Genomic DNA, 13,375 nt, shown 5'->3' on the forward strand with positions numbered 1-13,375 from the left:
ATCCTACGTCATCTTTCAACTGCAATTCTCAAGTCAATGAGTAGACTTAGGTATAAGTTCAACATATCAAGAATTCTATCCTCACTTTCTGCTCAAATCAATTCACACGCACTGAACTTATACATAAATAATTAGTGAAAGACCAACAGCTAACCATATCCATAAATAACACCACACGGTTCTCATTAACTTCCTTCCTATTTCTTCCTTCCTTGAACCGACGTAAGTTGATCAATCGATGAGATCAATTAACGGTGTTAACTTGTGTAAATGCACGCTTGAAAAATGCTTAAAGCGATCGTTTTGAACTAGTCTAGGATAAAAATGATATCTGATTCGGATTATCCTGTGAATGCGGAACCATTTCTCTCTTATCTATATGTAGATGTTGGGTAATTTTTGGATACTTTCTAAATGTTTGTTTTTCGTGGAACTGCCTGTAATCAAACCGGTGAGATGTAGGTAAGAATGGAGAATTTGAGTCAATGATGAAATTGGTTCAAAATAGAAATTCTTATGATGGGATAAACCTAGAACGTTTAATTTGAATACAACTGATAATAAAATGTTTAATTATATACAGGTTTATCTAATATTTACTATCACTTTCATGCGTTCACTAAATTCAGGTCTAAAATATTCACAGTGAAGTATATCAATGGATTAATTCCAAAACGAGCTTAAGATCATTTAAGAGAATAATTCATTCAGAGTCATGGTTATTGGGATTAGATTGTTGAAATGCATATGCAAACTTTTGAGCTCTAAGATTTGATTTTCAATGAAACAGAAACCATTTATACTAATTTATAGTTTTAAAATTCAGAAAACGAATAGTTATTGAAAGAATTCTGGTAGATACACAAAGTCATGAAATTTTATACTTCCACAATATGGATGAATATTCCTGCAACTTGTAATACTTACGTAGAAAACCTTCGAAACATGCAATTCCTCCAACTATCAACTCGGAATTCCAAAAAAAAATTATGAAGAGAGATTTCAACACAAACATTTGAGCTCTATCTTCGACAAAACTTTCAATAAGTTTGGTAAACAGTCATGAAACGTATATAAGGAAAATTTTAGTGAAGTTTGGATGCTTAAATTTCAATGTAGATAATGAGTCTGGTGAAAAACTAGCTGAATTGATAGTAAAAGTCACCCCTTGGCTTCAGCGCTCTGAGAAGAACTGGCATTGTCAGCGTGGTAAGACCGTTAAATGAATTCTTGCAGTTTATTGTTTTGTATGTTACATTATTTCAGCAATGAATGTTTCTATGGTTCAATAACGTAATTTCTCATTAAAAGGAAATTATTTTAATGTTTCAATATTCGTGTGAAAATGATTGAAAATATATTTACTACCTATTGAATTATACTAAAAATTAGAGGGTATCAATGTAAACTGGTTCTACGAATTTCAAAACAGAAAATATATTCATTATTTTAATGGCTCTTTGTTCGAATAAATCACGAACTTAGAAGTTGCCTACACATTCTTCATTTCTACAAGTAACCCCCAGTTTCATCATCAAACTTAAAGTCCCTTTAATTGTGAAGATTTCTACTAACAATGACTCAAGTAAAAGTACTTCAAATTTTATTATCAAACTCCCATTATCAAATGATTGGGAAACATCAGATTATTTCGTGATCAAGATCACGGCAATGTAGGTAATGTACTTCGAAAAAAATGTGAGAAGAGACTCAGTATTCTATGAATTTAATTATTCAGCAGAATAAAATGTTTCTGCGTCTCTGTTCTTTTTGAAAAAAAGTTGGTTCTTTGCTTATTTGGATGTGACATCCCTATCGAAAAACACAAGATAAGTTAATAGAGTTTATTAAAACACTATGACATCTTCCATAAGACTTAGATGGAACTCCTTCCTTATAAACAATATTAAATATTCATTCAGCAGACACAAATCAAACTTTCGGTAACTTATTATCGAGCTAACTTAAACTTACAATATTTACAAGACAACATAATGTTACATCCTTCAGAAGTAACACAAAGTTACATACCTAGAATTTCGAAATGAATTCAAATATTGTTTCAGTTGCAACAAGGCAAGAATAACAACCGCAATAGAGTGAAAGACAAGAGATTTTGTATCAGGTTGAGCAGAAGAAGAAATGTAGAGTAAAATAGTCCTTTTTGAATTTCTATGAAGGAAACAAGAAAAGCACCAAGTTTTGAGATTTAAAGATGTGAAAATACTTTCAGCACCTGAAAAAACAGTTGAAAAATGAAAGAACAAGATCGGAAACAGGAAGAACAGAGATTTTGAAGGGAAAATATAAGAGATCAGAATGAAATTTGGTAATTCTCAGAAGAAAATAGAAAAAATATGGAAACAAGAAGAAAAAATTGCTGAAAAGAGTGAAAAACAAGGAAATATAGAACCTGAAAATGAATCGAAAGGTAACACAGCTTTAGGAGCTTTTTTCAAGAAAGAGCGAGCAATGATCATTACTAATTCGCATAATTTCTTCTAGAATTTCTCCATTTAGTAATAACCGAAACTGATGTCATGGAGTGGAGCAGCACCGCCTTCTGGTAGAGCATAGTCTCTGGACAGCTGGTCCAAGATTCCACCAGAACTTCTTCCACCAACCGAAGGAACTGGCCTTGAAGGGGCAGCAACAGGAGCTGGAGGAGGTCCTGGACGGTACCTAGGTGGTGGCCTGGACTCTGGGACGTACTGAGAAGGCAAAGGAGCTGGCTGAGCGTAGGTGACCTTTGGGGCAGCTCTCACTGGAGGGTTTGTGTCGAAGTCAGGGAAGGAGAATTGATTAGGTGCAGACTGTGGACGTGGAGCTGGTGCTGGTTGGAAGCTTCTCACATTTGCTGGTCTTTGTGGTGGTCCAAAATCGAGGGTGGTGGTCTGTACGGCTCCTGAAGTGATTTTGGATGTATTAGAGATGATGCATTGGTTGATTAATTCATTTTTATGTGCACGGTTGAATCAGTGACACTATGGTTTGAATTCTGTATCACTTACCAGGAATTTGAGCCCTTGGTGGTACAGGAGCAGCATTTCTTTGTGGAGCTGGAGCGAATTGAGGTGCTTCGAACTGTTCATAGACCGGCTGGGGTCTTGGACGAGGTCTTGGGGCAGCCCTGATTGGCTGTTGTTGTTCCTGAGGTTGGTAATAGTTGTTTTGGTAGTCTTGGTTAGGTAGACCGTCCCTGTTGGTGGTTTCGTCGACCAAGGTCGGTGGTGGTACTGTTATTCCTTCCCCAGATGGGGCAAAGCCGTGCTTGGTGGCACCGTATTCGATGGTTCTGACCTTTCCAGTGTCGTCTACGTAACCGTATTTGCCCTTGACCTCGCCCGTTGGTAGTTTGGTTTCGATCTTGAAGGATCCGTCAGCAGATTCGTAGCCATAAGTGTAGGATCCATCTTCGTTGTGTCTGAAATATTGTTCATATGAGTTTTTTGATTGCCAGATTCTTCTTCGAATATATCTACTGTAATAAATTCTTGTATGGTCTGCGGATTTTTTCCACAACTAGGTACTCTAGTTACCTGAGAATGAAATAAGTGTACAGAGAAGTCAATGAACGATTTTATTTTCGATATATGGTTATTTGAATGAGATAACATTCCTTTTACTGAACCACTGGATGCATTATACTGTCGAAGACCAATTTAACATATCGAGAAACCAATTGTACATTGCCAAGTGATCAAGTAACTATCCTAAAGTATTTCAAACAATTATTCTCATCAAATTTACCACCAATTACTAATGAATCTTGAGCACCAAGAAGAATGTGGAGACTTGAACAGAACCTTGAGGAATGCCGGCATGATTTGAATGGACAACTGGCAGTACGCGTTTTTTTCACAGAATCTTCTATATTTGCTGGGATTCTTCGATAATTACCTGTTAATTTGTTTCAAGATGGCAACTGGAGTTGGTCTTGGTGCGTTGTTCTGTGAGGGACCGCTGTAGCCTGGCCTGACGCGTTGTGGTGCTGCCCTTGGCTCTTCGTAGTCGTAATCTTGAGCAAATGTGACAGCTACAATGACAGCTAGCACTGTCACCTGAAAAAATGACATGTGATTGAGTAAGTCGAAGGAAATTCAGAGTTCCTATGATGAATGAGCAGGATGAAAATATTTTCTACTAGTCCCTCAAAAAATTCCCAATGTTCAATTCTCTCGTCGACGAAAACCAATCAATTTTTTCGAACCGATTCGACAAAGCGATTTCTCGACCTTCAAACCGTTTTAAAATGTCGCAGAAGAATGGGTCCAATAATTATATAACCGTCAGTCCATAAAAACGATCCAATTAAAGGTCGACTGAAACGGTGAACGCCCAAAGCTTTCTGCGTGTGATGTGGTCTCAAATTCACTTTCATCAGTGCCTTTCCCAATAACCTGTGGAACCTGAACTTATCTGGACCAGCGCAATCTCGAAATAGTATACGTTTACTTTTTTCACATTGTAATCAGGCAGTTGAGCTTGTTGTGGGAGGAATCAGAACGAAAACGAATGATTTGTAATGTTCTTTCGATCGAATCAGACGTTACACGAGATTGACACAACTTGAATCAAAGGATTACAGGGAAATTTGTTCATGAAACGTCCTGGTTAGCCATAGAAAAAGCTGCAGCTTTTGGTTACAGAAATTTGCCACAAGAAACACTTTTCTTTTTGAAGTTTAAGCACACACTTGCCCTCTAAGATGACAGCCCTAAGCTGGTAAGTTTCTCGATCCCCCTTTAGCTATTCCTTCATCAGATTCGACATAAAATTCAATATTGCCTGGACCTGGAACAAAATGTTCGACTCTGATATCAAAACCGACAAGATTTTCTCCGAAACCACGATTCGAATTGGTTCAGAAGCTTCCTGGTCCTATAACAGAACCTTGAGGCTACCCAGCACGAAAAATCCTCCAATGAAATCTGCGTAAAATACCGGATGATGACTCTGAGGAATTGACTGCTTGCAAGAATGACATTGAAATTCACTCCTGCATTGGGAGGGGTCCCACAAAGAAAACGAGAAATTAACAAATGAAAGATTCAAGGATTTCCTTCTTGACTTGCCAACGAGACCTGTAACATTTTATATATGGGTTTACGTTGAGGAAACAACGAACCGCGATCTTGATATTAATAAAAGCTCATGAATAATGGATCGGGAGTGGATTGTGCCATTAAATTAGCAGAATGTGGTATATATATCGAAGTATTGACGCCCATTCCTCGTCACCGGTATCTCACGATATGAAAAAATGATTAATATCGAGTTTTGACCTAGGCTTCGATCTGGATTGTCATTGTCCAACAGGATATCCGTGGTTGGGAGGAACAGAATAGGGTCAACTTTGATCAGGAGGTTTGAGGAAGCTCTATGTGCATTATCAATTCATCCTATCTAATAAATTCGATGACATATCCACTTTTTAATGTCAGTGTCAACGGATTTTTGAATTCTGTGTTCTATTATGAATGAAATTGTGATCATTTCGCATTGTTATTTATAATTTGACTTGTGAGTTGTATTTTGGGAACAGATCAATACATTTTTGAACAAAATTAAAGAAGTTTCAGGACTGAAAAACTCCACATCTATAGAAATAGGTGCATATATTTAATTCATCAAGAAGAGGATAAGAATTACTTACCGGAAAAATAAGGTGGAAGCTCATAGAAAAGATTCATAATAATTTCAACTTCTACAGAATACTTGTAATGTAAAACAACATCATGAAGAAAAGTTCTGAAGATTACTGTTTTGAATTGACAAATGGTTTTCACGGTGCAAGTTTGATTGAATCAAATACTTTCATGTCTCAAAACTTCCATGATTTAAGTTGAAATGTTCAATTTCATTATTTTTACCACAGATTAAGTAAAGAATTAATCTATGATTTTCACGACAACTATGAAATTTGGAGCGTGTTTTCGTTGAACAAAACCAGAAATTTTTCATCGAAGAGCTGGAGAGTATGCGCAAAAGGACTAGATTGAGAATTTGAAGCTGTGAAACGACAGAAATTAAGCGATCTTCATTCAATGGAATTAATTCATATGAAAGTAAACTTTTTTCGGATTATTAATTTGACATCGAGGCGTAGGAACTCTATGGGTTGTAGGAGGCATTTCTCGAAATGTCAAATTCACGTAGTTCCTTGTGCATCTCCCTTCAAAAAACCATTCACCATTCACACTTGATTTTCAATAGTTTTTTCAATTCAGAAATACATTTCGAATTTTAGGGTGTATAATACTTCATTTTATAATCTGTTTTCAATGGCTTTCCAAAATTTTGCTGAAATTCTTGACGCAGGGAAATCGTCGACTCAATTTTCTATACCCCGCTTAAACTTTTATGGCAGTGTGCACAGAAATACCTCTCATTTGAAACAAGTTCATTTTGCGATAATTTTTATTGCTAAAATATGTTGTCCAATGTGTTGCATCTATTATTATTTCTAAAACCATCTGGTAATACTACTTCACCCTTAAAAAATCAACATATGGACATTCAGAATCAATTCTGTATCCTTCAGCTAGAACATGTCTAAACCATAGATATCCATAGAACTTCTTTCAAGGATATGTTCCTTGGAAAATCATAAAAAAAGTTGAAATCACACCGGTATATCGCACAGATCTGTTCTCCGCTGGTTGATTTCAGATTCCGGACAAATTTCGAGGTTAGATTGAAACTTAATGAGACGAATGTAGAGTGGTTCTGTAGTTTGTACTTACGTATCTTGTGAAAGGCAACATGTCTGCGGTTCAAAGGCACAGCACTGAAGTGGTGCGGGGGCAGAAAATTGCCTTTTATAACGTTATTTCACAGCGAGTTTGATAAGGTAGGGGCAAGGTTCTTAACGTGTTACAGAAGCATGTAACGACAGCTCGAAGACGTCGGTTTTGATTGAATTGTAACGCTAAATTTTACTATTACAATTAGGGTGATCAACCTTTGTTTGATCACTATTAAATGAAATAAAATTTCAAAAATAAAAAAATTCACACTATTTTCTCTGGTATCATTCGGAAAAAAGTCACTCTCTTATTTTTCAGTTGCCCATTGGTATATGTGTATCAAATCCATCTCTTTGCCTTCATCAAAAACCCCTTAGGGAGAATAGTGTTTTTCAAGCCATGGTTGGAATGAATCCTGAAAGTTTCCTACAAAGAAAAAACAAAAAACCAATCAAAAACGAAACCTAAACAGTTTCATCTCCTGTCATTATTTGGAAGAGAATTTTGAGATGGAAAAATCTCACAAAAACAACAATTTTCACTTTATTTCTCATTGTTTCCTAGTATAAAATCAGCTCATCTGTCTTACGTTTAAAATTGCTATCAGTTATTTCACATATTGTTCTATGAAAATATGCACTCATGGTCACGTGACTCGGGATCAAAATGAAACATATTTCCTGATCATCTTCAGCATTCAACAACTTGAATCCCTACCTATATGTTTAGTGTTTGTCGATTATTTAAATTTTTTTTATCATGGTGAGTTCTCAACATAAATACGATTATTTTCGGACCAAAGGAATAGTTAGGTAGTTATTGATCTTCTTGTATTTCTATGAGGAGCTGAAAATCAAGGGTTAACATTAAATCTGTAATACTTGTCTGGTCAAGTCAAATGAAAAAAAAATAAAGGGTCACCATGTGTTTTTCTTGACAACAAACTTGGTTTCCCTTATTATTCCCAATGAAGATACTGCATTTATGTATACAGGGCGTTTGTTGTTGAGTACTGTGCAAAATTTGTTATCAATGCACTTTTTGTTGAAATTTGAGCATCATCACTGTAGATTATTGCATTTTTTTTTGGATTTAACAACATTTTCCTTGTAACATCATAAAATATGGTGTAAAATATTATTCAAATATCCTTTTAATGATTGTTATTTTAGTTGATTGACTTTATTCTCAATTTTTACGTAGCCAGTGTGAATTTTTTCGATCAGCACCTTACCCAAACATTAAAAAAATGTTTTCTTTGTAGGAAAGCCGGAACGAATACTTGGAACTCCTAAAATGCTTAATATGCTACAGGTTCATGAGCAACAACATAAAATTATGTGTAATGGGTCATAGCGTATGCTGTGAATGTTTCAACCATCTAGGAACATGTCCCTACTGTAGATCCCCCTGGAGCAGATCAAGAAACTACAATATGGAACAGCTAACCGCAGTTTCTTCGGGAAGCAACCGTACCAAAGACCTAATCAACAACGAGAACCTCAAATGCCCTAAATGCCGCACCCTTATGGATGGTAGCATCGTCCTTTGCGGGGGTGGTCACAGTTATTGTACCCGCTGTGTGAAGGGTATCTACCAGTGCATCATCTGCTCGAAACTGATCTGCTACAGGAGAAATTTCACATTGGAAACGTTCATAAACAACGTGAAAACCCTAAATGAATCGACAGACAGCTTAGCTAAAGTACAGGTAAAGAGTACTCCTTTGAAACATCTGTGCTGCGTGGAAATCCTCCAACAATCTATAATCCAATGATATCCAAAAAAATCTTCAAAGTTTGATCGATTACTTACCTATCTCTGTTACACATATACACAAAACCTTGTTTTAATAAATTTATTAATATAAATTAATGGGGTTCTGTTTTCTATGTCACTTACTATGCCGGGAGACTCTTTGACTCGTACAAATATTTTAACAGTAGATTTTTCAGCTCAGTAGAAACACTTTTCCCCTTTACCATTTTTCCCAATCGTTTTTTTTTACCTCAGGTTGTTTTTTTCTGAATTTCCCCAAACCGATAACAAATAAACATTGACAACTCGAAAATAACATCAGCTAATACTAATTGAGTAATTTCAGCTCTGATTTCAGGCCTTTCTTTTAAAATCGCTCGAGATGTTTCTATGGTTCTTAGGTCTGTTCAGTTTACTCAAGTACACCGTGTACCTAGCACACTGAAACATAAGAGGTAGGAGGATTCAGAATGTTCAAATTCGCGAATCCATTGTCGTCCAATAATTTGTATTTCAATTTACAAAAAAAATATTGTTGAAGCGGAAAAAATTTTTAAATTATCCCGAAAACGTTTTTGTAATACTTCGTATTTTGATCATTGTATAATTTGACATTGAAAAATAGCAGAAAACTAACAAAAAAAATTAAAAAGTCTGAAAACTGCAGAAAATGACAATACTTATTTTATATTTAATTATTTTGTGATATGTATGTTCTTCTTGTATTTAAGTATGTCTGTTATGTTCTGTCGTAAAATATTCCGATCCCATCTCTTGTACTTTTTGTTTACACTATACATTATCTGAATTAATAGCTGTATAAGATGTTTATTAAAAGTGGAGACTCTTTTAGAAATAAAAAATGACATCTTGTATTGTGTTATCATTGGAATACCCTCACAGACATCTCCTTGAAGATCTAGGCAATTGAGTATTTAGGTCAGAAGATAATATTTCCACACATATCTACTTTTCCCTCTAATCACATCTAAAACAATCTGATTAATTTTACATTTTGAAATATGCACAATAAATGAACCTTTTCTTTCAGGATTTTATTCACGCTTTGAAACAACGACCCAATATTTATTCAGTGAATAAATTCAGTTCACTTGCCCAATATTCTCAATAATTTCAGCTTCCTCAAATTCGCCAGCATATTAGAATGGTCAATGTTGACTTTCTTTTCTCTGTGATGCATACATAAGGGGACAATAGTACTATTACTTCATAATATACTTTCGAGGGAATATAAACTAATCCTTTTGAACGTTTGTGGATGATTATTTAATCTGAATTGTTGTTTTCCATGATAAAATCATTCGTTTCTGACCATACAGATGCACTTTAGAATTGATTGCGAAAATATCAAAAAATAGAACTGGAAGTCCTTTGAAAAAATTACCATTTGAAATGTCACAAAATAAAATTGAATGAGAGTAATAATTTTCATCGAGAAACTCAGTATGACACAAATACAAAAAAAATTGCACAGTTGCAAGTTTTCAAGCTGTTTATTAATTTGATGACTGTACTGGTTATTGTTTCTGATACCACTAAAAATATTGGATCACCTTTGGAATGCCACATCTTCAAGAATACACCATTCATGAGCAAGTGACCTTTATGTTAATTTATAACCTGGTGGATGTCACTTTAATTATATTCCTCTGGTTTCCAAGAAGGATCTTCTTAAGCATCTCAATATCCAATGAGATTTTTCCAATATTTCGCTCAAAATTGTAGGAATTCATGACAGTGTTTTAATTTTGAATTATAGGTCGTAAAAATCATCTCAATCTATAACTCTGATTAAATTAAGCGTAAGTAAAATGCTGCTCATTTTCATACAAAGAACTGCTGACGCTAAGCAAGAACTGGACCGCAACACAGAGAGAAATGCCAAAGAATGTTACTCAAGGTCTTTTCCTACTCCACCTTTTAAAGCATACTCGAACCTACTATATATTCCGTTGCAAAACACATATTAATCCAAATACATTAATTTCAATAATTCCAGTGATAGACAACGCCTGAAATATTCGGTAGTCCTTTCATTCCAAATTAAGCATCCTTTCCTCATTATGTTATCCTTCATTTCAAACCAGAGTGAGTAAGAGGAATTCTTGAGTAATTAGGTGGGTATAACAGCAGTTTTGGAATTCCACAGTGACGTAGCCTACAGAATTTTTCTTTTTCTCGACGGTTTGAGAAGGACAAGGTCAATAGAAAACAGCTATACCAGTTTATTTGCTTTATTTCCTCAACTTACTTATTATATACATTATATACTAATTAACTTGACATCTATTCCAAAAAAAGACTAGTATCAGTCGAAAAGACATTAGATTTTGGTGTTGAAACAACGAAGAGAGTAAAAAACATAACTCTTATACAAAAACAATAAAAAATTAAAAGGGGATATCAATCAGTGTTTTGATGCATCATGTAGCAACCAACTTGATGATAAATATTTGAAATATTGCTCATTGCTTCACACCAAATGTCATTTTCATGCTTAAAACTATACGATCAAATCTCTCGTTGATCCATATCGTTATCCACACGTTTTTGTACTACTAAATCAACCATTTTCAATAGTTCACAGAGTAAGACCCAGTCCAAATGTCAACATTAGAAGCCGGATGGCCTTGGAACTGATGAGCCCAATTTTGCTGACTCCAAGTGGGCTGTGGCTGCGGGTTGTAGTAACTTTGGGGCCTGTAGGTTGGCTGAGGGGCTGGTGGTTGATAGTACTGTGGCCTAGGTTGCTGGTACTGTGGTTGATATTGAGGCGTTTGCTTGGGTTGGTCCCAGTTGAAGTTGAAGTCGAATTGGGATTGTGGCTGTGGTCTGAATTGTGGCTGTGGTTGTGGTTCCGGTCTGTAAGCAGGCTGTGGACGTGGTTCCGGCCTGTAAATTGATTGTGGCTGTTGGTACTGGTTCCTCCCTCTTAAACCTTCTTCGTTTTGGTAGTAAACACTCGGATCTTCCCTGTATTGACCATCGTCCACTTCATTGGGTCCTAAAGGTCTGGAGGCACTAGGGTTTTGCTTCAGTGTTGGAGGTGGTACTTGGATATCGTTACCATTTGGTTCGAAACCTCTTTTACTGGCGCCATATTCGACTTCACGCAGTTTTCCTGTGTCGTCTACGTATCCATATTTGCCATAGACCTCACCATCTGGGTACTTGGTTTCGATTTTGAAGGTACCATCAGCTGCTTCGTAGCCATAGCTATAGGAGCCATCCTCATTGTGTTTGTTGATTTGTTTCAAGATTGGTACTGGTGTTGTGTACTGATTCTTTTGGGATGCTGCCACTGCAAACGATGTTGCTAGCAGAATGATCTGAAAGAGAAATATTGAGAGTCAATTGAAATAACAGGGGATATTTGTCTTGAAATACCCAAGAAACAAACATTCAATACCATTACAGCATGGCTAATAAAATTGTCAACCAAGTTCTATTCTTTCAATCTACCCAGTATTGTTGGCTCTTATTAGAGACAGCCTGTACACGAACAAATCATTCACAACGTGACCCAACTACTAATTACAATTGATTAGATATGCCCACATTAAAATTCATACAGGTTGCACTTTCTATCACTTTTTCTCGCTTTCAAGTTCACTTAAGTTCTTTTACTGTGACACAATTTTTTTTATATTGGCATTTGATCAGCTATTCGAAAATTTTGCAACAAATTGTCGTATATATTTCTTGAAGGTTGGCAGGAATTACGATATCTCTCAATATTGTTGTATAAAAATTCGATAATTTAACTGTATTCATCAACTTCATAATAAAGAGCGTGATTGTCTGGGGATTTTGAAGATCAAAAACATTAACAATCTCTTCTCTTATATGTTCTGGAATATATTTGAAATAGTACGATATATGGACATTCATGAAACTGCATATATGATGATGACTAAATGGTAAACACTGAAACAAGAAAGAATGAATCACTGTTCCAAGCCTTGAATTTTTTCAAATCAGTGTATTTTAATTACTTTCATCCATGAACTTACCCTCCTGCTCATTAATTAATTGATTTGTCGAACAATATAGCATTTCCAATTTGTATTTACATAAATAATTAGACATAGGTATATCAGACATATATTGAACATTTGACGAGTTTTTAAATAATATCATACGAGAAAAAAATTAAAATAGCATGTGAAAATGTTGAAAAAAGCAAAGAATTCTTCGAAAATCCAAAAATTTTCAATGTCATTGAAGATATGTTACTTTAGAAGGAGTTTTGGTTGAAAATAAACGCTGTTTGGAAATTTGACCCCCATTCAAATTTCTCTAGCAAACTCTTATCTGTCAACATTCGAAAGATGACTTACGTGAAGCTTCATAACAGTGGTCACAAGTACAGAGGTGGATTAAACAAAGAGGTGTGAACAAAATAGGCGCGCCTCAAGCTTTTCCAAGCTTATATAGAATAGTTCCCCACGTTGAAGCTAAGCAAGGTTACCAAGGTAAGGGAACAGCTTACACATGCATATTCTTCGTCTGTTCTTCTGCTAACAGAAGATTAAGTCGAATGATTCGTTATGTCAGAACCTCCTTTGATGTATTGAGGAGATTGTTTGAAAACAAGAGTTGTATCTAGTTCAAAAAAAAAAGTTGTTTTGCTATCGTTCGACCAAAGCTCCTGAATTTTTCAAAAAATTATTGCAATCACTGCTTGAAGGATTGTAAGGAAATTATGTAATAATTGGGTTAAAATGAAAATGATCATCGAAAATTTGTATTTTTTTTTTAAATAAACGTCGACAGTCCAAATATACTGGATATTATCAGAGATCCGAAAGTTTGGCATGGAAATATAGGTTTTCGGATACGTAGAA

The 13,375-nt window shown here is 35.4% G+C and overlaps 3 protein-coding genes across 5 annotated transcripts; 1 reads left to right on the forward strand and 2 right to left on the reverse strand.

Annotated features, from left to right (window-relative positions):
- Positions 1 to 1,830: 1,830 nt before the first annotated feature.
- LOC123315381 (cyclin-K) lies at positions 1,831 to 6,884 on the reverse strand. Its single transcript, XM_044901047.1, has 4 exons — positions 6,747 to 6,884; positions 3,901 to 4,061; positions 3,012 to 3,424; positions 1,831 to 2,905 (listed from the first exon to the last, which is right to left on the reverse strand). Exons 1-4 carry the CDS (start codon positions 6,765 to 6,767, stop codon positions 2,517 to 2,519), a joined length of 984 nt encoding a protein of 327 aa, XP_044756982.1. The 5' UTR covers positions 6,768 to 6,884; the 3' UTR covers positions 1,831 to 2,516.
- On the forward strand, positions 6,728 to 9,380 carry LOC123315382 (E3 ubiquitin-protein ligase SINA-like 3). Of its 3 annotated transcripts, none has more exons than XM_044901049.1 (3): positions 6,728 to 6,853; positions 8,014 to 8,460; positions 8,866 to 9,380. In XM_044901049.1, exons 2-3 carry the CDS (start codon positions 8,068 to 8,070, stop codon positions 8,950 to 8,952), a joined length of 480 nt encoding a protein of 159 aa, XP_044756984.1. In that variant the 5' UTR covers positions 6,728 to 6,853; positions 8,014 to 8,067; the 3' UTR covers positions 8,953 to 9,380. The 3 variants fall into 3 exon arrangements, with proteins under 3 accessions (XP_044756984.1, XP_044756985.1, XP_044756983.1); XM_044901050.1 differs by lacking the exon at positions 6,728 to 6,853 and adding an exon at positions 7,359 to 7,511 and having other exon boundaries at positions 8,854 to 9,380; XM_044901048.1 differs by lacking the exon at positions 6,728 to 6,853 and adding an exon at positions 7,359 to 7,511.
- A 1,366-nt stretch (positions 9,381 to 10,746) lies between these two features.
- Positions 10,747 to 13,009, reverse strand: LOC123315106 (keratinocyte proline-rich protein). The gene is made up of 2 exons (XM_044900678.1): positions 12,869 to 13,009; positions 10,747 to 11,857 (listed from the first exon to the last, which is right to left on the reverse strand). The coding sequence occupies exons 1-2, from the start codon at positions 12,878 to 12,880 to the stop codon at positions 11,102 to 11,104; spliced, it is 768 nt and encodes a 255-aa protein (XP_044756613.1). The 5' UTR covers positions 12,881 to 13,009; the 3' UTR covers positions 10,747 to 11,101.
- Between the last annotated feature and the right edge of the window lie 366 nt (positions 13,010 to 13,375).

The sequence above is a fragment of the Coccinella septempunctata genome, chromosome 6, assembly GCF_907165205.1.
Source record: "Coccinella septempunctata chromosome 6, icCocSept1.1, whole genome shotgun sequence".
In the NCBI taxonomy this organism is placed as follows: domain Eukaryota; kingdom Metazoa; phylum Arthropoda; class Insecta; order Coleoptera; family Coccinellidae; genus Coccinella; species Coccinella septempunctata.